Source organism: Meleagris gallopavo, chromosome 1 (assembly GCF_000146605.3).
Source record: "Meleagris gallopavo isolate NT-WF06-2002-E0010 breed Aviagen turkey brand Nicholas breeding stock chromosome 1, Turkey_5.1, whole genome shotgun sequence".
NCBI lineage: Eukaryota > Metazoa > Chordata > Aves > Galliformes > Phasianidae > Meleagris > Meleagris gallopavo.
The window spans coordinates 125,029,517-125,053,140 of record NC_015011.2 but is presented as its reverse complement, the minus strand read 5'-3'; the positions used below and the strand labels follow the sequence as shown (position 1 = coordinate 125,053,140).

At 35.4% G+C, this 23,624-nt stretch overlaps 1 protein-coding gene across 1 annotated transcript in view; it reads right to left on the bottom strand.

The window, feature by feature from the left end:
- Positions 1-23,624, bottom strand: part of HERC2 (HECT and RLD domain containing E3 ubiquitin protein ligase 2) — a gene marked incomplete at its 5' end in the record, with an annotated part of 72,075 nt that overhangs the window by 23,374 nt on the left and 25,077 nt on the right. Inside the window, 37 exons of the mRNA XM_019622541.2 lie at positions 1,448-1,559; positions 2,027-2,202; positions 2,784-2,875; positions 3,043-3,148; positions 3,984-4,174; positions 5,348-5,487; positions 5,603-5,711; positions 6,478-6,603; positions 6,714-6,882; positions 6,972-7,070; positions 7,976-8,118; positions 8,256-8,523; positions 8,733-8,875; positions 10,576-10,719; positions 11,251-11,386; positions 11,979-12,209; positions 12,440-12,636; positions 12,729-12,876; positions 13,268-13,452; positions 14,587-14,769; positions 15,437-15,629; positions 16,098-16,285; positions 16,545-16,736; positions 17,149-17,300; positions 17,399-17,535; positions 17,613-17,786; positions 18,425-18,561; positions 19,117-19,321; positions 19,445-19,572; positions 19,681-19,813; positions 20,331-20,545; positions 21,139-21,289; positions 21,399-21,502; positions 21,609-21,779; positions 22,458-22,643; positions 22,939-23,094; positions 23,206-23,390. Of these exons, the coding sequence (XP_019478086.1) occupies positions 1,448-1,559; positions 2,027-2,202; positions 2,784-2,875; positions 3,043-3,148; positions 3,984-4,174; positions 5,348-5,487; positions 5,603-5,711; positions 6,478-6,603; positions 6,714-6,882; positions 6,972-7,070; positions 7,976-8,118; positions 8,256-8,523; positions 8,733-8,875; positions 10,576-10,719; positions 11,251-11,386; positions 11,979-12,209; positions 12,440-12,636; positions 12,729-12,876; positions 13,268-13,452; positions 14,587-14,769; positions 15,437-15,629; positions 16,098-16,285; positions 16,545-16,736; positions 17,149-17,300; positions 17,399-17,535; positions 17,613-17,786; positions 18,425-18,561; positions 19,117-19,321; positions 19,445-19,572; positions 19,681-19,813; positions 20,331-20,545; positions 21,139-21,289; positions 21,399-21,502; positions 21,609-21,779; positions 22,458-22,643; positions 22,939-23,094; positions 23,206-23,390 (5,905 nt within the window). The remainder of the gene's footprint in view (positions 1-1,447; positions 1,560-2,026; positions 2,203-2,783; positions 2,876-3,042; positions 3,149-3,983; positions 4,175-5,347; positions 5,488-5,602; positions 5,712-6,477; positions 6,604-6,713; positions 6,883-6,971; positions 7,071-7,975; positions 8,119-8,255; positions 8,524-8,732; positions 8,876-10,575; positions 10,720-11,250; positions 11,387-11,978; positions 12,210-12,439; positions 12,637-12,728; positions 12,877-13,267; positions 13,453-14,586; positions 14,770-15,436; positions 15,630-16,097; positions 16,286-16,544; positions 16,737-17,148; positions 17,301-17,398; positions 17,536-17,612; positions 17,787-18,424; positions 18,562-19,116; positions 19,322-19,444; positions 19,573-19,680; positions 19,814-20,330; positions 20,546-21,138; positions 21,290-21,398; positions 21,503-21,608; positions 21,780-22,457; positions 22,644-22,938; positions 23,095-23,205; positions 23,391-23,624) is intronic.

Sequence of the window (23,624 nt, the reverse complement as noted above, 5' to 3'; positions counted from 1 at the left end):
CAGCAAAATGAACCTAACTGACAGTGTTAACCAACACACTTTAAATCAGCATACAGAAACACAAGTACACTTTTCAATAGCAAAATGCTTTAGCAATCAGGATTGGAGACCAATTCAAGAAGGAAAAAAACAACACACGCAACCTATTTTCCTTATTACTACAAAATAGTCTTTAATCAAGGAGACTTTATATATGTATTAAAAAAGACATCAAAGCACACTTTACAAGCACTTTAAATCAACACACATTAAAACCTGGCTTATTCTCTTTTATAAAAGAGAGGCAAACATTCAGTTATTTTTAAGCAGTTGAAACTTTTACAACAGACTATTTCACTGCAGTATATGAGTAAAAAAGTTTGTAGGGCATTTGTAAACTAGCATTGAAATTACTATCCTAATTAATCAATTTATGTAACTTTTAATACTAATACTTACTAAGACCTCAAAGATAAAGTGTTTAAGTTCATAGTAACAAGATTTTTCCACCTAAAGAAGCTTAATCTTCATAGATTTCATTCATATTTATACATGCATTTTTCTTCCCTCACATCTTCAATTTAACTGTCTTATAGTTCTCCCCTTTTCTACAGGGAGACAAACACTTCAGTCGAAGGAAGTCAGGATGATTGGGGCACTTCAGAACTTAAGCCTTCACTTTATAGATCAATAGAAGATTAAGAATCACAGAATCACAGAATTGTAGGGGTTGGAAGGGACCTCTAGAGATAATCGAGACAAACCCCCCTGCCAAAGCAGGTTCCCTGCACCAGGTCGCACAGGTAGGCGTCCAGGCGAGACTTGAATATCTCCACAGAAGGAGACTCCACAACATATACAGTACAAGAATACAGTAGCTTTACCTTTCTTCTCCTGAAAAGCACACCAATTGACAACAACCCACATTATTTACAGCATAAATTAATGCTTTTAGCATCCCTCCCATCTTCCATCGTATCAAAAATGATGTATAAGCAGTTGCATACTGGCCTGAAATTTCTCTCAAATTGCACTAAAATGTAATCAAGTTACACTAATGAGAAGATATTAATTTGAATTCTTTTTTTGTTTTATTAATGAACTAGCTCCATTTACAGGTAATAGAAAAGTTCACTGCTATGTACATTTTACACATGCAAAAAAACTTTAAAGAACAAAATATACAGAGTGATACAGATTTTTAAAGAATTAGTTCACTATCATGTAAAATAAGTAGTTAAGTAGCTGACTTAAAAAAAAAAAAAAACATACTACATTTCAGGGAAACAACCAAAATGTAAATTTGCCCAAGGTTTTCCAGCCAGCACGTGTCTGAACATCAAAAAGCCATAAAATAAACTTTAAAATTCTGATTAAATTGCAATTAAATTTGAGTTGTGTGAGGCTTGCACATTTTATTTTTAGCTGCTTATGTTTTATACTAAAAATATTTAAACCACAAACATACCTTGGAACCTTTCAGTCCTCCCAGCTGATCTTTGTCATTCAGTCCCCAGACAAAAACTTTGGTTCTTATTGTAGCTGCTGATTCCAGCCCAGCTGCCTTTTTTCTAACAAGACTGAGTATATTTAGGGAAAAAAGTCAGTTTAGCAATCTATATACTATAGCACAACCATATTTTTATTTCATCTATTTATTTTACATTTCTGAATGGTTTCAATATCCAAATGAAGTCATCACAATTGAGTGGTATCAGTGAAAAATAAAAACATAAAACTAAACAAAATATCTTTATTCTCCTGAGCAGTGGTAAATATATATATAGATATAGATATATTCACTGCATTTTAAGATTTAACACAGGAAATTTTCAGTTTCAGAAATCAAAAGGAACTATACAAAATGCTACCAACTTACCAGTGTGATAACTTTCAAGAATTTATCAACAAATGAGCTACCTACAGTTGTGACAAGTGTATTTCAATTTCAACCTAATTAAGTTGCACTCCTCATGATTAATCTTCTGAATAGAATATATAGAAACTAAGTCTGTTTGCCAACTTTTTTCCACCTGCAGTTACCTACCTCCCAGTATTAGCTTTATCATCATCCTCTTCCTCGTTATCAGAAGCAAGGAAAGGGACCGCTGCCAAATCCTCATCCTCTGCACGTATACGTCCCAGTATGCTGAGGCCATGTATTTTGCAATCGATTCCAGAGCTTCTGCACTGCTTGATTGCAATCTCAATATACCTGTGATACTAAGAAGAAAAAACTAGATCACCATCTTTTGGGTTCTCTGCATGTTCACAATGGACAGAAAAGATCTTGAACTTTTGCTCGACTTCGTCACCATAACAAAATTAATCTGTGACTTCAAATATTTTGCTTTTCAGAACTGTACACTCTAAGATAAACATTCGGCCTCATAAATTTAAGAATGATTTTACTTTAAATCTCCTGAAAATTCAGTACATATTCCTTCTTGCTGTTACTGAAAACATTCAGAATTACTATGTTAAATGAGCTTTATCACCCACTAAAATGAACCCCAGATTTACTTTTACTGGAATGCCACCTTGGCTCAAAGGTATACTGAACTACATCAGAAAAAAAGCCTAAAATATATTGACTGCTAAATATATTGTAGAGTTGCACTGTGATTTACAGTAGAACTCATCAGGATAATTAACTTTACAACTGCCAGAAATGCTTCTAAGATGCAGGAACAGCAAGAAACCACGCTTTAATAATCACAATAGTGCTTTTGATCCATCTGTTGCAACAAAATATTTTTCAGTTTGCAAACAAAAATAATTCTCCTTACAGAAACTTCACTTACTTCTGTACAATCACTGAGAAGAGGCACTGTGGTGTCTGTAGGATTTATGTTGATTGTCTTTAGCTCTATAAGGTTATTTAAGGAACTGCCTCCTAGTGAAAAAAAGCATTGAAAGAAAGACACAGTAAAACAATTTGTGTCAGAAACAGACACTACACATATTAAATAGATAAATGGATATTAAATGAAACTAGATAAATAGAAGCTGTTGGACATTAAAGAAAGTATTTTTCAAGCTTCTCAGAGAACATTCACATACCTGAAACTACAACTAAAGAGGGCATGTAGCTGCTGTCTGCAGGATCCACTACCATCTTTAGTCTGTGAACAAGAACATCTGGAAAAATCTCCAAGCGAATCCAGTGCTAGGGAAAGAAATAATTTCATTTTCAGATAGTATTCTTAGGACCATTTTATGATTAATAAGAATACACATACTGTTTTTCAATAAAGAATGAAAAACATTCTTGGGTAGTATAAAAAACATCTACAAGGGTGGAAATCTGGCCAGTCTAACTCTTACTACAAAAGAAACATCAGCAGCAAGAATTGATTTCATTCAAGAGCAACACTACTGAGAAGACTGAGAAAGGACACTGCTCTTAACGTCAAAAAAATGGAACACAGCGTAAATCTCTGACTGGTTAGTGAGCACCCACAACCTGAAAGAAGGATACTTGGGGATATTTTCAGCATAGTCACTAAGAGAGCACACTGGAGAGAAGTCTAGCTGCAAATCCCAGTGCCTACACTGGCCATCATGCAGTGCTGTGGGCCAATAAGAACAGGATAAATAAAGGAGAACAAGTGAGAAATAGTCAGAAACAGTTTTACTCAATAAGAACAAACTCACTTGAATAAAACATACACAATAATTGCTAAGAATTGTCATCAGTTACTATAGTGAATAGGCTGTTGAAATTGCCTATGGCCAACCACAGAATAAAATAATCACCCTGTGCTCCAAAAAAAAAAATCATAAATTATCATAAGTTTTCCTTACAATTTCCATGAAATAATGATGACGCATAGATTAAAAAAAAGACATTTATTATGAAGAAACAGAGTTGTACCTCAGATGTCTGTTTTTTCTACTTAGTCTCTTACTTGAATTAACAAACACAGTAGCAAAGTGAGGTAAATAGTTATCCCCATGAAAAGAAGGCATGCCAAAATCAACCCTTTACAACTTCAGGTTACCTTTCCTTGTGAGCCAGAAGACTGCCAGCACTGCTCACTGCCATCAATAAGACGTGAAGCCTGATTCACAGAGGAAGAGACATTGAGATTCTTCACTATCCTTGACCAATCATCCAGTAACATTCCCCTCTGGCTACTATGCCGTCTCTTCAGCTGTTTTCCAGAACGCCCACAGAACACTGGAGACTGACCTGCATTGTTACATGAAAGAAAATTTGTTTTATTAAACCCATAAGCAATGTGAAAGGAAATAGAAGAAATCAAAGATTTCAGATATATAGTCTCAAGGTAGAAAATGTAAGAATGCTGGCTGAGCTTGAAATTGATTGCTTTTTAAAACGAGATGCAAGTACTTCATTTGAATACACATATTCATGCCTGTCATCTGTGATGTCATATTTTTTGTTCTTATGATTGATTTGTAAACCAAGCATGATTCAGTAAAAAAAAAAAAGTATTACAAAATTACGGAAAATTAATATCTTTAGGAATTACCAAGAGCGATTACTAAAATATTCCTTCATTTTGAAATGTAAATCAAAATTTATGGCCATGCATACATACAGTTCAAAAAACAGGCCCACAACGTATGAATTCTGTACACCAGCAGAGAACATGAAAACTATATAGCCAACTCTCAACAGAAATCCCTTATAGGACAATACACATAGCTATCTTAATCACTCAAAAAATTCTGAAGGTTATTAAGGAATAAGGAAGGCCAGTGAGCCATATTTTTCTTCCCTGCAAAAATTTACTTTTGCGTCCCTTTCACTGATGTTTAGAGCTTCTAGTAAGTCTGACAAAAATAATATTGCAACTCCTCCACCCTTTACACAGCGCAACGAATAGGATTACAAATACACATTATAATATCTGTACATTCGTATTAGCTGATTTCTTAATAGCATGTCTTTCTTGTCCTTTAAACAAACCATCACACAAATGCAATGCATGTTCAAGATTTCTAGTAAGGAATCAGTTTCATTCCTTTTCTAAACTAATCCAAATGGTGAGCATAACCTTGGCAGGTTGTACCTGCTGTCCTGTGGATTCATTCACCTATGTTTAAACTGAAAAGGCTGACTATACTATTTTTCTCATCAGTTCTGACAGAGTTATTGCCATGTAGCCATATTTTTTTAGCTTATTTAACAATACAAAGAATGCTTAATGGTTGACATTTTGGTGTAGTGCATGTGCAATTGTAACATCACTATGATATGTTAAAAACATGCTGTTTTCTAAAGGATGAGTCCAAACACATTTATTATGATAAGAAGCTATAATTCAAAACTGCTATTTTAAAACATATTCATCGTATTTTAAATATATCTATGAAACACTTGGATTCTGAAACTTACCCGGTTCATTTATTCTGCCAAAAGTATGCCGGGTGTTATGTTTCCTGGTTTTAAAACAGGTTTCACAAAAGTCAAAATCATCACAGTTTCTGCATTTGAATCTAGGCCCATTGATAGGAAACATCTGACAGCCATCACACCTGATTTCACAAAAGAACGAAAAGTATATATACTTTGAGCAGTTTTTATTGTAGAAGTTAACTGTGCATCAGTCAAGATAATGGAATCAAGGTAACAGACTAATTCATCACTCACGTGACTCCAGGATGAATGCTGGGGACCAGTTCCATTTCTGACAATAAGCCAGTCCAGTGAGATTGCTGAGGGAAGTCTACAATGACATCTTTTCCATTGGCACTAAAAGCTGTTGCAGAAACATACAGAAAATACTGTGTGTTACAAATCACTCTGAAATCAAACAGAAAGTGTCCAGCACCACAGTCAACAGATTAAAAAAAAAAGTTACTTTCATAAGGAATCTTTTGTTTTAATGGAGTTATATATTGTCTTGATCAGACACCCTGGGTAAGGGCAGAGAGAAAGAAAAGAGGCAAGAAAAATCTTTAATTTTTATATATAAATACATTTAATATATAGAAAATCTTTAGCTATATATAGTTACTTAGTATATATGATATAAATAGAATATATATTTAAACAGAATACAGAAAAAGTGTATTTAAATTTCTTAACTGAATTCCAAAGGAAGAGAGTACTAAGCACAAATAGAATGACTAAAATCTCTTAAAAAATTACTGAGGCCCTATGGGTAATTCCTATTTCACTTACAGGCTACCATTAGCGTACTGCACTTTCATACAAAGTCTTCAAGTCAGATACACTTTTTAGAGACTAATTACATTTGTGGTTCATCCAGACAAAATATAAATGAAAATTAGGAATGTGCAGGAAGCTGCAGATTCTTAAAGATCTCAAGAAGAGCTCAAAAAGTGGCATTCACAGAGTATGCATCTCTGAACTTATCACTGACATCAAATATATTCTATTGTCTCATCAAGCAACATCCCACACAATAGTGCATGTCTAAAAAAATTCTCTCCTTAAACACTGCAGAAAGTCTCTGTGGTTTCCAGTTTTATTACCCATGACCCATTTTGCACACACATTACCTTTGACAACTCCCACACTTCGGTGAGTAACTGATCCCCATTTGTATTTGGGGGTAGTAACCGAGGTTTTCACTCGCACCTTGTCACCTATCTTGATATGAGAGGCAGAACTCTGTGGTGGGAAACCTAGCAGTAGCAAGAATAAATACATGATAAGTGTTCTTTCCACCCTCCAAAACCAATCTTTCTTTGTATACCATGCCAGTTTTTTTATAAAAAGTTAACAGTGAACTTACCTAAAAGCTCAACGTGGATATATCTGACCCAGTAAGTACCACCCTTTTGCTGCCAATCACACTGTACATTGAGGTCATGCAATCCATCTCGATCCAGTTTAATAACTTTGCCTACATCTCCTTCACAAACTTCCTCATAGGTTCTGCAGCATCTAACCATCATCCCCACCTACAGAAAAAGAACAACAAAATGCCATAGCTCTGCAGTGATTAAAAAAAGGATTAAGTTTTCCCTATAGCTTTCATCTCCATGCTTACCTGAATATTCTCTCTCACATATACAGCATAATCATCATTACTCAAGAAATCAGCTCGTTTCTTGTATGTCTGGCTCTCTGTTACAACAGCACCACTGGACTGAAAAAAAAATCCAACACAAACATGTATCAGTCACAAAATCTGTATGCTATCAATTCAAATAAATAGCAGAAAACGAAGACAATCCAACAAATATATATATATATATATAAATAAAATAACCAAGTGATAATGCCAGAACAGCAAAAATCTTCAAATCAACTCTCCTCAGGGCTAGAATTCATGCTCTACTTTAAAGCTTACTTTCCAGAACAACTTGCCAAAGAATACAGCTGCAGATTTTAAGAATGTGCGAAACAATCTATACATTGCTTGTGTGAGAACTGTCTGCCAAAGAAAACTACTGCAGAGAGGATTTGTGAGTAATCTACTTAGCCTTGTATACATACGCTCATATTCCATTCCTTAGGCTGTGTGTTTGCACAGGAAAAAGAGAACAGTGGCTGAAAAAGACATCTCCATCTTTCCCTCATGAAAGCTATTTAATTGCCAATATCTGTAAAATGCTCTCATGAGGAAAAAGCATATTATTTTACTGGTATCTTTTTGCCTTTCATTCATTAATTCTTTAGCCACACTTTGTTTCACTTTTTATTTTTCAGCGAAAGGAAGTTAAAAAAAATAAACAAAAGGAGTCCTTGACTAATATTACTCCATTGCACAGACCAATTTACATAAAACAGAACTATCAAATATACATACAGCTACCCATAGTGAAAGAAACACCTGCAATTCCACTTCTCCCGTCTGTGCTTCTCTTACATAAATATTTACAGATTATTCCTGAATTAATTTAAACTATCTCCTAGAAGCACATGGCCAACATGGTCTTGAAAGCCTGGAGAAGCACAAAGTTTCTGAACTCTAACCAAGTACAAAGAAAAAAGAATTACAAAATTTGCAGTCAGTTAGCATGACTTAGCTTTCATGAAAATGATACTTACCACAGGACAAGCAGCTTCAGCCTCTTCCACCTCCTCTGTTATTTCTTCATCTGAATACTCATCAGAGACAGTGTCAGCATCAGAGAGATCAGTAATCTGAACATCAGGGTGATCTAACAACCAGCCAACGAGAGCTTCCACGCCTAACACATAAAACAAGCACATTCTTACTGAGGCATTTCTCTGGCATTCTTAGAATAGCATCCAAGTTGATCCATTTTACATAGCATTTTAATCTGCAAAATTTCATTCTCCTTATAATATCATCTGAACAAAATACCTGGTAACCCAGAAGCACTTCCAGAGGTTCCAGACAGAGATTTTAGTGCAAATTCAATGTTCTTCCTAGGAAATCCCATTTCCATAAGTTGTACTACAATGGGGAGAGGTGGAATTGGAGATTGTTTGCGTTTTTTCACTTTTGTGGGTCGGATATGCTGTACAGTCACGGGTGTCGTAGCCTCACTAGAGCTACAGTCTTCAAACACCGGAGTTGAAGGATGAGTAGACTCTACTGCCAGATACTGGCATACTGCCAAAGCAGCAGCCTAAATGAGAACAAATAAATCAATCCAAATAAAACAAGCATATTCAGTACAGGATGTGTGTGCAAGACTGAAATTAACGGTTATTTAACAAAAGGGTTCGCTGTCACTTTTTCTTTTTTAAAAACCATAGCTTAACAAGTTTTAAATGGAATGTGAATAAGAAAGGGTTATTTCCTAAATCATTTATTAAGAGAAAACAAAGACTCTACCTCAAGTTCTTGTTTGTCAAATATTGCTTTCACAGGTGATGGTTGTGTAGCTGCTGTTAAAAGTTGTTGCAAAAGAATCATGGGAGGCTGAGGTCCTTCAGGAGACATATCTCCTATGTCAGGAGAGACAACTGCTCCATCCTCTTGAAACAAAAATAATATTTTAAGTAATAAGCATGTAGTATAGGACAACCATGGGACTTATTTGGGGGCCTATCAGTAGATAAAACATATTGTTACTTCTCCCACAGTTCTCCATAGGAAAGATGCATTTAAGATTAAATGGGTACCAAAACTTCCATAAAAAAAGCAAATGAGACATTGGTGAATGCTAAACACTAGGTTTACAAAAATTCACTAGAATATGCCTAATAGAAACTGCTCATTTGATGGTGAAAGTGCACAAGTAATTTAAGAGCCGACCTTTTTACAATAACTTCACTACATAGAAGTCCACAATGAACTACTTAGTAAAGAAGTATCTATTTCCTTCTCAAACTGATCCAATAACCATAGTATCTTCGTCCTGGACTGTCATTTCCCTCTCTATTATACCTAGTGTGAAACAATACCAATCAGTATTTACTGTTCCTTCAAAAGAATTTTTTGAGTCAACTGCCTCACAATTCTACAATTCTCCAACTTTCATATTTGACATTATTTTCTTCTTAGCATAAATATTCATGTTTCCTAGATCTTTGCTAGGAAAGATATCTGTGTGGATACCACAGAAAAGTATTAGAATTAAATGGGTGAGAATAAGAGGATGATAAAATATTTGGAACAATAATAGAGCTTCATGCACTTAATACTGTTGCAGGTTTTTTCTCCTTCCTAGAAAAATGATGGTAGAAGTAATATTCCATCCCCAGAGGGAAAAAAAAAAAAAGGCTATTCTTGCTGATTTAAAAAATTTGATGATTGAAAATAAAATCAGAAATATGTAACTGAAGTGTAGAATGAATGTACTTAGATAACGCATATAAATTAAAACTACAGTTCCTTAAAGTCCTCCTGAGATTCTGCTAGACATATAATACCTTGGTACTTGTTGCACTGGAAACCACAAAACATCTGAATTTCAAGGAATGGCTATATTAGATCTCATACTTTAAGCTTTGTAATTATAGAAGACCTACAAATTCTGCTAACCCAAATGTTTCAGTTTTAAAAACTTGACCCATTTATTCTCCAAAAGTTAAGCTGAAAATCTGAAGTGCTTTTGTGACAGACATGCTCGATTCCTGCACTAGACTGAATTCTTACGCAGACTTATGAATACAACAGACCACAATGTAATCTCTCCCTACATTGGACAGCTCACTAATAACAGAACACCAGGTGGGTGCTCACGGTTATGATCACAATCCAAGAGTACAGTCCAGTATCAGAGAAAGCTTAATTTGAACCGTCCTTGCTGAAGCAGAAGGGTGCACAGCAGTGATCTCTCTGTGATGAGAGGGATGCCTCTGAATATTACTTCTCAAGATCAAGAAAATTTTTACAACTATGTTTGTGAGTTAAACTTTGATTTATATTAGGATTTAGCAACTTAAGGGGTAGACTGATCACTGTGACTCTTACAATCATAATGGATTAATGGTATCAATCCACTTACAATAATAAATCAAATTGCTGCCATATCACTTAGAACCACACAAATGTTGCTTCTTCTGCATCAGCTTTTAATAAGCAAAGTTAAAGCACTCCTGAATTTTAACCTTTAATTTTTGATCTTTAGAAGGCAAACCTAATTTCTAGGGTCTATCTGCAATTAGCCAGGGTTATAGTAATATGTTCTAACTTCTAAACAGTGACACACTCAGGTTGCATTTCAGAATACCTCCAGGATTTAATGCACTCTCCTGAACAGCTGGCTGAGATAAGATCTGCCTTAATGTATCCTGGTGAGAGAGCAGAGCTCGGCCTGCTTTCAGAATGTACAGCTTTAATTGCTGGCATCTCAGCAGATCCAAATCCACTTGACCTACGAGAAACATTAAGCAGTCACTAGCACTATAAATATTTTCTATTACAGAATTAAAGTGATACTCATACAACGTCAATGCAAAACAATCAGTTCACACCTTAACTCTTTGTGAAAGCTTATGAAATGCTATCAAATATATGTTAGTTTGAAGTCTATATACATTTCTATGACTTGTGATAAAAATACCACTCTTTTTTTTCCACACCTCAGACAACCATGCAGCTAATATATGATACAGTAACAGTAGTTAAGATGTCATATACATACAGTATTTATAACAATTCAAAAGAACAAGCCCAGACCTAGGCCACATTTATATTTTCTCAAAATAAAAACAGTTTCCCACTCATGGTGAAGGACAACTCTTTTCCAGCTACATTTGTCTCCTAAGTACATATTATCCAACGTTGACTAGGAAACAAGGTAAAGTTCCAGGAAATCCTTTTTCTTACATATGCTAGCTGTTTCCAGTATTTTCCCCAGAGAATATCTAGCCCATTAAAACAACAACAGCAAAAATAACTGTACCTGAAAGACCTTGATTGGGAGACTTCATTCTGTGTTTTTCTATTTTACTTCCAGCCAGATTTACTAGTTGAGCCCAAATGGACAGCATGGGTTCAGTGAAAGGCAAGTTGTTTACGTTAAAAGCCACAACTGGAAGCTGAGTAGAGGAAGAACCAGACAAAAACAAAAACGAATAAGTATTTTACGAAATCATTCACAAATTCAAATTTTTGTTGACTAAGGAAAAGGAAGAAGTAACATCTGTATTATTGTTCTTTCCCAGGAAGAACTGGAGAAGATTAATATTCCCTACCAAACTCCTAAGCTTGTATTGGAAACACAGCTAAAGCAAGGAAGAACTGCAGTCCCTGAATTTGACTATACACTTTGGTTGTGCATTCACTAAATCCATACTAACCAATTTGAGATTAAGATTCAAGTGAAAACACCTAAGAGATTCGACATTAGTTAGCAAATAAATAAAATAAACAAGCTTTTCTCACACAAGATCCATGTATCAAATTATCAGGACTTGAGGTTTTACCTCAAGTCAAGGACTTCAGCTTAAACCCCTTTTCCTCATCTCCCCAGAAAATGATCTTAGGTTAGCATTCAGAGCACTGTAGGTCTTGAACGTCAAAATATTTACTCAACGAAGAATTAATATTTTCTCTCTATCATAACAGCACCTTTAATTTCACAAAAAACACACCCTTCCCTGTATTGAAGTCCAAATAAAACAAACGTACTGGCTTTAGTTGATTCAGAGGGCACACTCTACATGTTCGCATGTCGTAGAACTGCACAGTGATTTTCCCTTTCGGAGTGATGCGCGTCACCGTGCCTTCTCCAAATTCATCATGAACCACTTGACCACCCAGTCTCAAGCGACTGTCTATGCCACCAATCACAGCTAGCACTGCCATTAGGCCTCCCACCTCTGGATTCTCAGTGTCAGGAAAGTAGTCATCCAAAACAGCCTAACAAAGAACAATAAAATTAACTGTAGGGAGAAAACATATACTTTGATTGCTTTAAAATAAAAGATAATTATACGTACTTCAATTTAAAAATTACAACACAAACATATACGTTTATAAATATAAAAAATGGTTTCAAAATTAAGCTTAATATTGTTTATATTTAATATTTATCATTTCAAAATAAACATTGCTATAAAAATGAGCTTATTTTAAAACGTGGAAACTACCCCTTCTGACTGTTTTCCTGCAAAGATGTGGGTGATGGAGGTTAGCTGAGAGTTGATGTACTTGTTTATGAGTCCATTCCACTGGCTTAGCGAATGGAGTGTCCTCAGCAGTGCCACTATCTCTTCTGCTAAAGTACTACTGTGAGTTGCAGTTAGAGATGCTTGGGGTCTGGCCTTTCTCCTTCTCAGAGTAGATTCTGAAAAGAAAAAGTAATGAGACAACAGTTAGCAGTTTAAAGCACACATTTTCCATATGTAAAAATAAGTCATTGGAGAAAAACTCCTCTACCTCTGAGTAGTGGGATATCTGAAGAACAAGTACTAAGCAGGCTGCCTAAAAAACCAAACAGTTTTTCCACAAGAAATTTCATGTCTCTTGACCTTTCGTTTTTATCCCAGGACGGAAGTACTGCTTTCAATAAATGCACAGCAAGAATCTAAAATGAGAACAAAATTAGCGTTATTCCAGTCAGTTACCAAATATCATGGAAATTTTCAAACATTAAGTACAGAAGAAGAATATTTAACAAGTTAACCTTCCTCTGTACTATTTTCCATCACACAGATTTCTTTCTGGCTATAGCAAATCAGTAGCTCTGTGATTTCTTTTTGGCTTGCTAAGGAATATGTTAAGATATGTTTTATTGTCATATTTTAAGTGAATCCAAAACCTCTGCAATATGTAGTGTAGGAAAACACGCAGTAGGAAAAACATAAGTGACATAAGACTAAAACACATAAGCACATTTCCCATCTTGTTGGTTTTGTTTCCATTTTGTTTTCGTTTTTGAAAGACAAAGCAAAGTAATTTTGAAATGTACACGTTACCTGTCTTTGCAGTGAAGCAGCAGTGAAAGATTCATGCCCCTCAACAATTTTCATTAGCAAAGTTATCCACTGAGATGTACTTAGAGTGCTGCACATCTGAGGCATGAGTGCTATACTTCGAATGAAACCCAATGTGCACCAGCTCCTGTGCTGTTCTTTATAAACCAATTTATTTGGCAAGGAAGCTAAAAATAGAAAGATACATATGTAACAGTTAACTTTTCCATCAGCTATGTAATATACTACAGGGTTGAAGTTCGGCTTTGGTTTCTTGTGTGGCTTTTTGTTTTTTTTTTTTTTTTTTGACAAATTATAACACAGAATATATAAAACTGTTCTTATAACTATTAACTTAAATTTCAGAGCCTGTAATTAGCTTCCTTAATCACAGAATCATTGAACCGCTCAGGTTGGAAAAGACCTTAAAGATCATCAAGTCCAACCACAACCTCACCATACTACCCTAACTCTAACAGCCCTCCGCTAAATCATGTCCCTGAGCACCACATCCAAATGGTTTTTAAACACATCCAGGGATGGTGACTCAACCACCTCCCTGGGAAGCCTATTCCAGGGCTTAACAACCCTTTCTGTAAAGAACTGTTTCCTGATATCCAACATAAACTTACCCTGGTGCAACTTGAGGCCATTTCCCCTCGTCCTGTCACCTGTCACCAGTGAGAAGAAACCAACCCCACTCTTGCTGTAAGCACCTTTCAGATATTGGAAAAGAGCAATAAGCTCTCCCCTCAGCCTCCTCTTCCCCAGACTACACAGCCCCAGTTCCTTCACTGTCTCCTCATATTCTCCAAGCCCTTCACCAGCCTTGTTGCCATTCTTTGGACCTGCTCCAGCACCTCAATGTCCTTTCTGTACTGAGGTTCCCAAAACTGAACACACTACTCAAGGTGGGGCAAATATGCCTTCAAAAACAGGTAACATGCCTTTAAATATGCCTTTAAAATAGTTCTCATCAACTACTCAAAAAGAGGAAACAAACTGTAATTTCAAGAGTAATGCTGAACGAGGAAACGTACACAATTTATCCAGTCACAGTATTCTCTCAAAAAGAGAGAGGGTGCTAAGAAATTCATTATCTCAGCAAACTGCATACATCCTAATCTCAGCATCTCACACATTTCTCCTGCTACTCCTGCTTATGTTCTAAGAAAACATACTTGTAATGTCTACTAACAATTAAACGTCCAAAACCACATTTTTTAGCCTTAAAAGATTAAGAACTAGCACCAGAGGAAGTTTATTGGGCAATAAAACAGAACAGAAACATTGCTGAATCAGACTGTGACTAAATAATATACCTGATTTATCTATTGTACCACTTTCCACAAGCATACGGAGTAGACCACACAAAGTCCTAGTAGCATCACTTTGCATGACTTCAGCATGGACACCAGCAGAGAGACACAATGTCTGCAAGAGGTTCACAGTACTTGTCAACATCATGGATGTAGGGTGAAGATTCCTTTCAACTTGTTCACCTTCTGAAGGAAGACACAAAAGGCAAAAAAATGCAATAGTATCAAGTTATTCTATTTCCCAAAATGCTCTGAAAAAAATAAGATATGAGAAACTCAGAGCAAATATTTTCTTAACCTGAAGAGCCTTTATTTCTAATTACAAGGGCATATTATAAACCAGATATTTTGTGCAATTAATTCAAACATTTGCTACAGCAGTAAACTACTTTGAAGAAATTCAGAATGTGATGGGAAGAACAGGCAAGAAGTCTGAATAGACTATATAGTTAGGCCGTGTAAAAACCACACTTCGGAATGGCATAAATAAAAATGTTCCAACGTATACTTCTCCTAATATCAGTAACCAACTATTTCAATTGGATAATCATGTTTTCTTTGGTTCCACAAATACGCAACAAACACGACACTAGCCTTTTCCATCCTATTTTGTCATGGTAAAGATATTTTATGAAAGATTCTGGTCAGAAATCTACACCTACTAAATTATTCTTGTTACATGCAACATTTTCTCCTGTAAGAGAAGCTTTTTTCATATTTTAAAATGTCAATTTTTGAATTCAACTGAAACTGTGCCTCCAGATTTAAATTAAAAAAAAACAAAAAACTTAGTTTGGTTAGTTTTTCAGTGGATTTTGGGTTGTTGTTTTTTTTTTGGTTTGTTTTTCCTTACCAGAATCATCCTCAGTGTCTGAATCCTCTGTTGTGGGCTGAGCTGCTGGTGGTGGCTCAGCTAGTTTGAGATCGTATTTTCCCTCCTTCCCCATTCTGTAGGAATTTGTACTGCCAGTGTCCCACTGCACTCTAATCCAGCCATCTTCACCCAATTCTCCAATTACACGACCCAAACCTGGAGGGGGCCCATCCTGACAGAATAGAATACTTCAGGTTATAAATATTAATATTATTTCATAATTAAAGTTCTATTGCACTTTTTTGCTGCTAACCTAAAGGTTAGGTAGTAAACATTCAACAAGATATCATAAATTGGTGTATAGTAGAAAAACATTTCAGAATCCCTTACGGAAATTATCTAGTGAACTGCAGCAATATTCATGACTTGATCTGTTTTACAATGTACAACGTAAGCACCACACACTTAGTTCAAATTGGGTATTACGTAGTAAGCATGTGGTCCTATTTCATTTCAAATCATGACTCAGAACTTTCTCACTTAAAAAAAAAAATTCATTTCCAAAAATGAAATTAAACAAATAATCTATTTTGTGTAAAGCCTCCAAAACTTTGAAATGTAAAAACATTAGGACGTAAAATTTAAAAACATATGGACTTCATATTTTAACACACCCAAATCTGTATGAAAGAGGCTGTACCTGATCACCCCATTTCCAGTCTACCCCTCTCACCACTCTGGTACCAATTTTCATCATGGCTGCCAGCTCTGGTCCAGAAACAGGGAGCTGAACTGGTGTAGTTTCTTTTCTTGATTCTTCTAGAACTGTGGCAGAAGCTCCATGAGAAGATGCAATCATATCTTCTTCAATATTGTCAGAACTGGGTCCTTAAAAAAAAAAAAAAAAAATTAATAATGACATTTGTCACCCTTCAATTGTGCCATAAATAAGGTTTGTGATATTAAAGTTTTAATAATTTTTAGAAATAAAGGGATATAATGATTTTGAATGTAAGAGGCTCTAAATACTTAATTCTGATGAACAGGTAACATTATTAGCCATTAGGTAAATAGTTGTCTAACAAACTTTTTAGAAAGAACTTCATATGTAATCAAGTTTACACCAAGAAACCAAAATTTCTCATACCTATTAGCCTCAGCGTTGTTTGTGTCAGTGCCAGCATACCAGAGTTAAGAAGAAGACTCAAGGTATTAGCACCATGCTGCAGTGTCAACATGTTGAGCATGACCAGCAGGAAACGTGCTTGTGGAATAGTTCCAAGACTTGGTCCTGCTGGATTCTCATTAGTAATTGTTTGCAGAGGAACAGGTTGCACACCTAATATACAAATAACAAAGCCAGTTGACATTTGGAAGCTAGAGTAAAACAGATAAATTTGTTTGATTGGTGGTTTAAAGTATGTCTGGATTCCACACTTGGCTTTAAGAACTTACAAACTGAACTTCCATGGAACTTTCTTGCAACAAATTTAGATTTTAATGATAAAATATCACTAATGAGTAATCAATAACCTGTTGCTAGAAAACAAGCAACATTCTCATAAATATGGAAAAGCGAGTTGGGGTTTGGTTAAGGACAGACAACACGCAAACAGAAAGTCATAATATTTCTCAGCAGAAAGCAAGGGAGTTAATTTTAAAATTCTGATTACTGAGAACTTCAGAAAATGTAATTATGTTAATTTAAAACAGTTTTATCCCCAGTCAAAAGCAACAACAAAAAGATTCACCTAGCTCTTTAAATTTTGCAGAGGCATCCAGCAAGATGTTCCGGACATTCTGAACAGCCCATGCATACAGTTTTCCAAAAGTTACTTCTAGGAGCATTCTGTTAAAAGGTGGTATCAGATCAACGTCCTTCAAGCAGTCCGTAAGAGGTTCCCTTTACATAAGAAAAACAAAAACAAAACAAGTTCAGTATTCTTTACCCTCACTGAATTGTGAAAGCAAAATTAAGCAAAAAAAAAAAAAAAGTTTTACCCTATATTGGCTCCTTCTGGAATAAGTCTCTGCCATCCACAGAACATAGCATATTGTACAGATGGAAGCAACAAATTTTTTGCTGCCAATTTGAGAATAGTATCTATTCCCTCTAGACGAACTTCTGCTCTTTCCAGCTGCAAAAGGGAAAAAGAAAAAAACTTGTACTTCTATAAATTGCTGATACATTAAAGCCCATTTTCATCCACTTTACCTGTTTTAATAAACATTTTCTCATTTTTTCTACATCTACTGGCTCTTCTTTAAGTGCAAATTCAACAATTGTGTTAAGGAGTGCAGACTGTGGATACAAGCCTTGGACGTTTTGTTTCAGCCATTTGTATTTGTGGACACCTGTAACTGTACTCAAAAGTGGCTGCCATTTATCCTGTAAAATATGAAGGTAACACGTTAAACAAATTTTAAATTACTGTAAACAAGTTATTTCACATTAAATCATGTCTAAACTTAAAATACTAGGAGGATAAAAGGAAATTCTTCAAAGCCAGTAAAAAAAAAATAAAATTATTATTAAGTCATTATCTATTTACTTTAAAAAGGCTATGTAAAATTTCAAATTCATTACTATTCAAAAAAGAGAAAACAACTCATCACTGCTTTTATCATAGCATAGCATCGCCAAGGTTGGAAAAGACCTTTAAGACGATCTAGTCCAACCATCCACCTACCACCCACTCAACCATGCTCCTAAGTAGTACCTCTACCCTTTTCTCAAACACCTCCAGGGATGGTGACTCCATCACATCCCTGGGCAATACTGACATGAAGCTTTATTTGAACACTTCTGAACATATTCGATTCACATATTCTAAATATCTTCAGCACCCAAGCTTATTGTTAAGAATTATTCCAAGTTTTACTAAAACAATATACCATACTTAGTTATATATCCCAAACATCATTATCGAAATATTAAATGCCAATTTATAGCAATCACCACTTCAGCTAATTTTTTTTATCTTGTTATTCTCATTTGTAACATTGATCTAAAATCTGATATCCTACCTTGGGTGATTTGATTGGCATGGGCCTTTTATCTATAGGTACAGGACTGTGAGGAACAACACAGGATTCTTCTAAGTCACTCTCTTCATTTCCAATTTTGGATTCTTCCACATCAGCAGATTCAGATTTTTTTGGCACTAACAATAAAAAAAATTACTCCTTTTTGAAATCTGACAGTATTTGCAGTACCACATTTCCAGGTTTACATGATCAACTGAGAATACAGAACATATAAATCTGCCTGTGATAAATTGAAACAGTACTCTAGGTGAATACTGGTTCTAACTACTATAAAATGAGATCTGAAAATAACTGCAGTAAACTTATATCTATAAAGACCAATTTGAAAGCACTTCAGTGTTTTTTCTTCACATTAATTGACTTCCAGTTGTACAGTTCTCCGACCACATTGCTTTAATACAAAGTGAGTATTAAGTAAGATACCACTTCTAGTTGAACTGTACTAAAACCAATTCAGAAGTGATAGTGATGGATCACTTTTAACATGCTGGAATGCAAAGAAGCATGCCTCACTTAAACTTTCTCTCCTTTGCCTGATTTTTCTCTACAAACTGACATGTAACCATTGATTCTGACAACATGAAAACACAGCAGAAAGCAAATCTCAAAAAGTACAGCAAACTTTGAAATGAGCTTCATTTTTACCTTTTCAAAGAAAATACAGTATTAACATTGCCTTACCTCTTTTTTTCTCTTTTCTCTAATTATTTTCTGAACTACTCTCCGCCACCTGGGCAAAGAACTCAGAAGTTTAAACTTAGACATTATGGAGAGATCATTGCACACTGCAGGACGTAGCTCATTGAATAAGAATCTTAAACGTTCAATGACAGGAGCACAAACTTCCTTGTAAGAGCGTCCTTGTTCTTGATGGGTCTGTAAAGAAATCGTTGAAAGATTTAATTACTTTTTAATATAAAATTTTTTAAAAGTGTAAGTAACTTTAAATAAAACCACTTAATGAAAAATAACCTTAACTTCAGTAGGTGAGTGGCTTACCTTAATCAGTGAGCATTTTGCTTGGTAGACAACACGACACACATCCACTACAGATTTTGGTAACGTTTTGTGTTTCACCTGGTCAACTCCAAGGGTACCAGGATGAACAAGAGACAATGCCACATGACCTGAATGGAAAACACAATTTTTGAATATGCGTTTCCAAAATCATGAATAATAGAATTTAAACTGGTCCAAACTGTAGTCTGGAACAGCTTTGACACAAGTCTACCTACCCAAATCTTCATGTTTCAAAAGGCAACACAGTAACAAACGTCCTACTTCCTCCACAGGATGCTCAGGAGGGAAAGTGATTGGTGTTGTTAAGTGACACTGTTTACAGTATCTCTCTATTTGACATAAGAAGTCCTACAAAAACACACAAAAGACGTTATTTAACTTTGGTTATAAGCATAACAAAAGGATCCAAAATACACCAGCCAGCATTTAAATAACTTCCACAGCCTGAACAAACACATCAAAGTCAGAGATATCACAATTTGCACAGTAACTAAGGTATACATACACTTAACATCCAAAATGCATTCACATACTAAGAGAAACACATCTTAGTTCAAAAAGAGATGAGTATTACCTGTCGGTAATGCTAAAGCCTGACATCCCAAGTGATGTATTTTTTTTTCCCCGTAAGAATACATTTATGATTTTTAGTTCTTCCACTCAAAAAATCAGAAGGAAAAAAAAAAATAGAGTGGACTAAAGCAATTTTACCCATTACTTGTACTCAATCAATCCTTTCACAGAAGAGTAATTCTGACGTGACAACAACTACTGTCTGCCATAACTTTCAGAGAATTTTCATCAACAAGAATGCTTCATGACACTGCTGTCAGCCTTCAGCATCACTTTATTATCAAGGGCTTACCTTCACAGTGTGATCCTGAATATTATTATCTGCAATAGCTTGGAGAAAGGGTTGTGAATGGTCGCTCAGAGTTAATCGATGTGAATATAGTTTTGATTTGTTTGGGGTTGTGTTCCCAGGTGAACTGCAGTGGTCTTCATCCTTTTCCTCATTGTAACTGTAATGAATCTGACTAGTTTGCAAGCCTCCAGAAAATATAGATGACTTCAACCATTCTAAAATTTAAAAAAATGCAAATGTAAATTCTAAGGAAAGCTTAACTATCAAGACCCAACAAATTCTGGAAATGAAAGCACACACAGCTCAGTACAGAAGGTTTAGCACCTCTTCTATTTGCTGAAGCTTTTTCAGACTAAAATAGGATTCTATAACTAAGAAACAATGAAGTAGCAAAGCTGCCATCACCTGTTTAGAGATAATATGGCCTTAACTATTTTTCTATGGTTTATATTAAAGCATACATTCTAGTCACTAAAATTAAGGTATTCAACCTGATATAATCCAACACCAGATGCTTCAGGCACTCTATAGAGAGTGAGCTTTACTACAGAGATAGTAGTTATGCAGCTTTCTCTTTCAACATTCTGTCTTTTGCATATTACTAAATATTCGATGCTTAATTGTTCAAAATTATCATGTAATTCTTATCTAAATCTTGCTAAATACTTGGACCTTGATGAGCGTAGCAGTAATTATGCTAAGAATTAAGAACTTCAATTTCACTATTCTCTGAAGAACTCAAGACAATCTGTTAATTTGGCTTTATTTTTTTGCATGCTTTGACAAATCAATATAAAGTTTTGCTTACTTGCACATTCAACTTCCAGAGGAGAAAGTGGTGTACTCATTGCTAGGTAAGACGCATGTAGTCCAAGGAGAAGACCCAGATTTCTTTCTGTGTCTATTAAAGGTGATGATAAAGTACTGAGATCTGGTGTTGAAATCACTTCCTGGTCAGGCTGGTTAAAAGAAGGATGAGTTGAAAGTTAGCACAGAGTTCCAACAAGGATACTGAAAGCAAAGTAATACTTTAGTTTAGGAACTGTACATCTATTATGACATTTTTACCTCCATATACTGGCCAACACAGAAGGCATGCATTGACTCTCGTGTGTCCTCAAACTGCAAAGCAGCTTCCAAAGCAACAACTGGGTCCTCACCTGCAAACTGAGCTAATGAGAAAATGAAGCAGTGAGTACAGTATCTAAAAGTCTGTCTATGCCATCTAGTTTTGAAGCAGAAGTTATGTGTGCCTTGAATTCAGATGCTAATTCTCACCAAGTATACTATTGCCAGTTAAAGACTGAGTTTGAAAGTCCTTTATATCATATACTTTCCCATCAATCACAGTCCAAAATCCTCCATCTTTGTTGTGGTTCTCCAGATCAGCTTTACGTATAAGTGTTACCTCCTCATTATTTCTGCAGCTCTGGCCAGTAAAAAATGAACCTATGAGTATATAAAACAGAACAGATAATTCATCTACAGAAAAGCTTTACTGGACATCTTTTTAACAGTAGTTTAATCCCAAACTCTTCTACTCAAAGGTTGCCTATCTTTTGACATGCTCAGAAGTCAAAATAACTATTAACATACTCCTGTATGTATAGTTTGCGATTAAATTGTGCCTATGCTCTATTTTATGCAGTAATGATCAATGTCACACTGAGATAGATCAGGCATTGCACAGCTACACAACTATTTTTGTTTGGAGGCAGAGCAGTACAACTATTCTGGCAAACTACTGCTCTATTTGATTTTCCTGAGAATTACTTCAGTTTAGTACATGCTTGCCTGCAAGATGTTGTATATGCATTTAGTTTCAGTCTAAATCCACATTTTTTAAATACAAAAATGAAATGGGATTTAAATTCAAAAATGAAATTACACAAAATGCTAAATGCTGTAATCTACTTTTCTGAAAAGCTGCATTTAACCTGCTTAACCCTATGCCTAAAATATATATTAAGAGTTTACTAGCAGAAATATTGCCTAATTAATTGGTTAATAAAAATTTGTGCTGTAAAGCAGAATTCCCTTCCCAAGAGATGTTTGTGAACAGAAACCAATTCACATAGCTACTTAATGAAAACAAAAATCAATAGTCCAGATAGTATTTGTACATACCCATTATTCCTGGCCACGCTAAATCCTCATTGTCATCTCTTTCCTTCCCAGGGGCTAAATGGTTAAATCTGTCTAGATGTTCTAGCAAACCAGCCAACAGAGGGATTGCACCAGCTTCCTGCATTAATCCAGCATTTTTGCTGAGGAGTAGCACTATAGATACTACCAATTCTGGAAGAAGGATGCCTAAAGCATGGAAAACACAGCCAGTATTCAGATATATTTGAAGACTTAGATTTGTAGCATCATGAAAATAAATCACCAGGCAACACACTCTACTTTCTATTACTATTTTAGTACAACAGTCTTTTCTCACCCCCCCTTTAAATTTGTTCTCCTTCTCTCTTACCAATCCAAATATTAATTAGACTCCTTTTTTTATTTTTATTTATTTTTAACACATTTAACACTTTCAAGAACATTTACAACATAATGTTATTATCTTATCAGAGGGAAGGGGGAACAGCTAACAACAACCTACCTGTTAAATCTCCATCCACAACATAAGATACTTCTGCAAAATGCCTATGACTAGTAGAAGCAATGCTGGTTGCCACAGGAAGTATATCACTGATGTGTGTGCACAAAAGAGCAGTGTATTTCTTCAATAAAGAGCCAACGCCTAATTGGTCAGGACCTGCATAAAAAGCAGGAAAAGCACAGAAAACCATCACAGTTGTGTCTAAGAAAGACTTCAAAAACTGTCACACTCTTCTGAAATGGCAGTACCTCTTTGAAGGTAACTTACTGTATGTATTAGGGACCTGCCCAACACAGTCTCCTGGATAAAGTTTACTAACAAGCAGACGCTGAAAACGGAGCAACAGGTCCAGAGAAGCAGATCTCTCTCTGCTAAAATGTTCGTGGTCCATGCAGGAAGAAATGCGACGAGCAACATCTTTCAGTTTGGCTATCGTCTGTGATGCGATGTTCCTGATTGGTACACAAGTGTTGTAAAGTACTTAAGAGTTGACAGCAAAGACAGGCCATAGAAATCTAGGCTAAGCTTTTGCTGGAATTTCTCAACAACATACAAGAAAACTCACACAATTTATTTATTTATTTATTTATTTATTGTAGGATGGTGTCCCTTTGTTTGCACTACCAAAAACTCAAGCTTTTTTGGTGAATGTATTTAAAAAAACGTCTGCTCTGACATAATCTAGT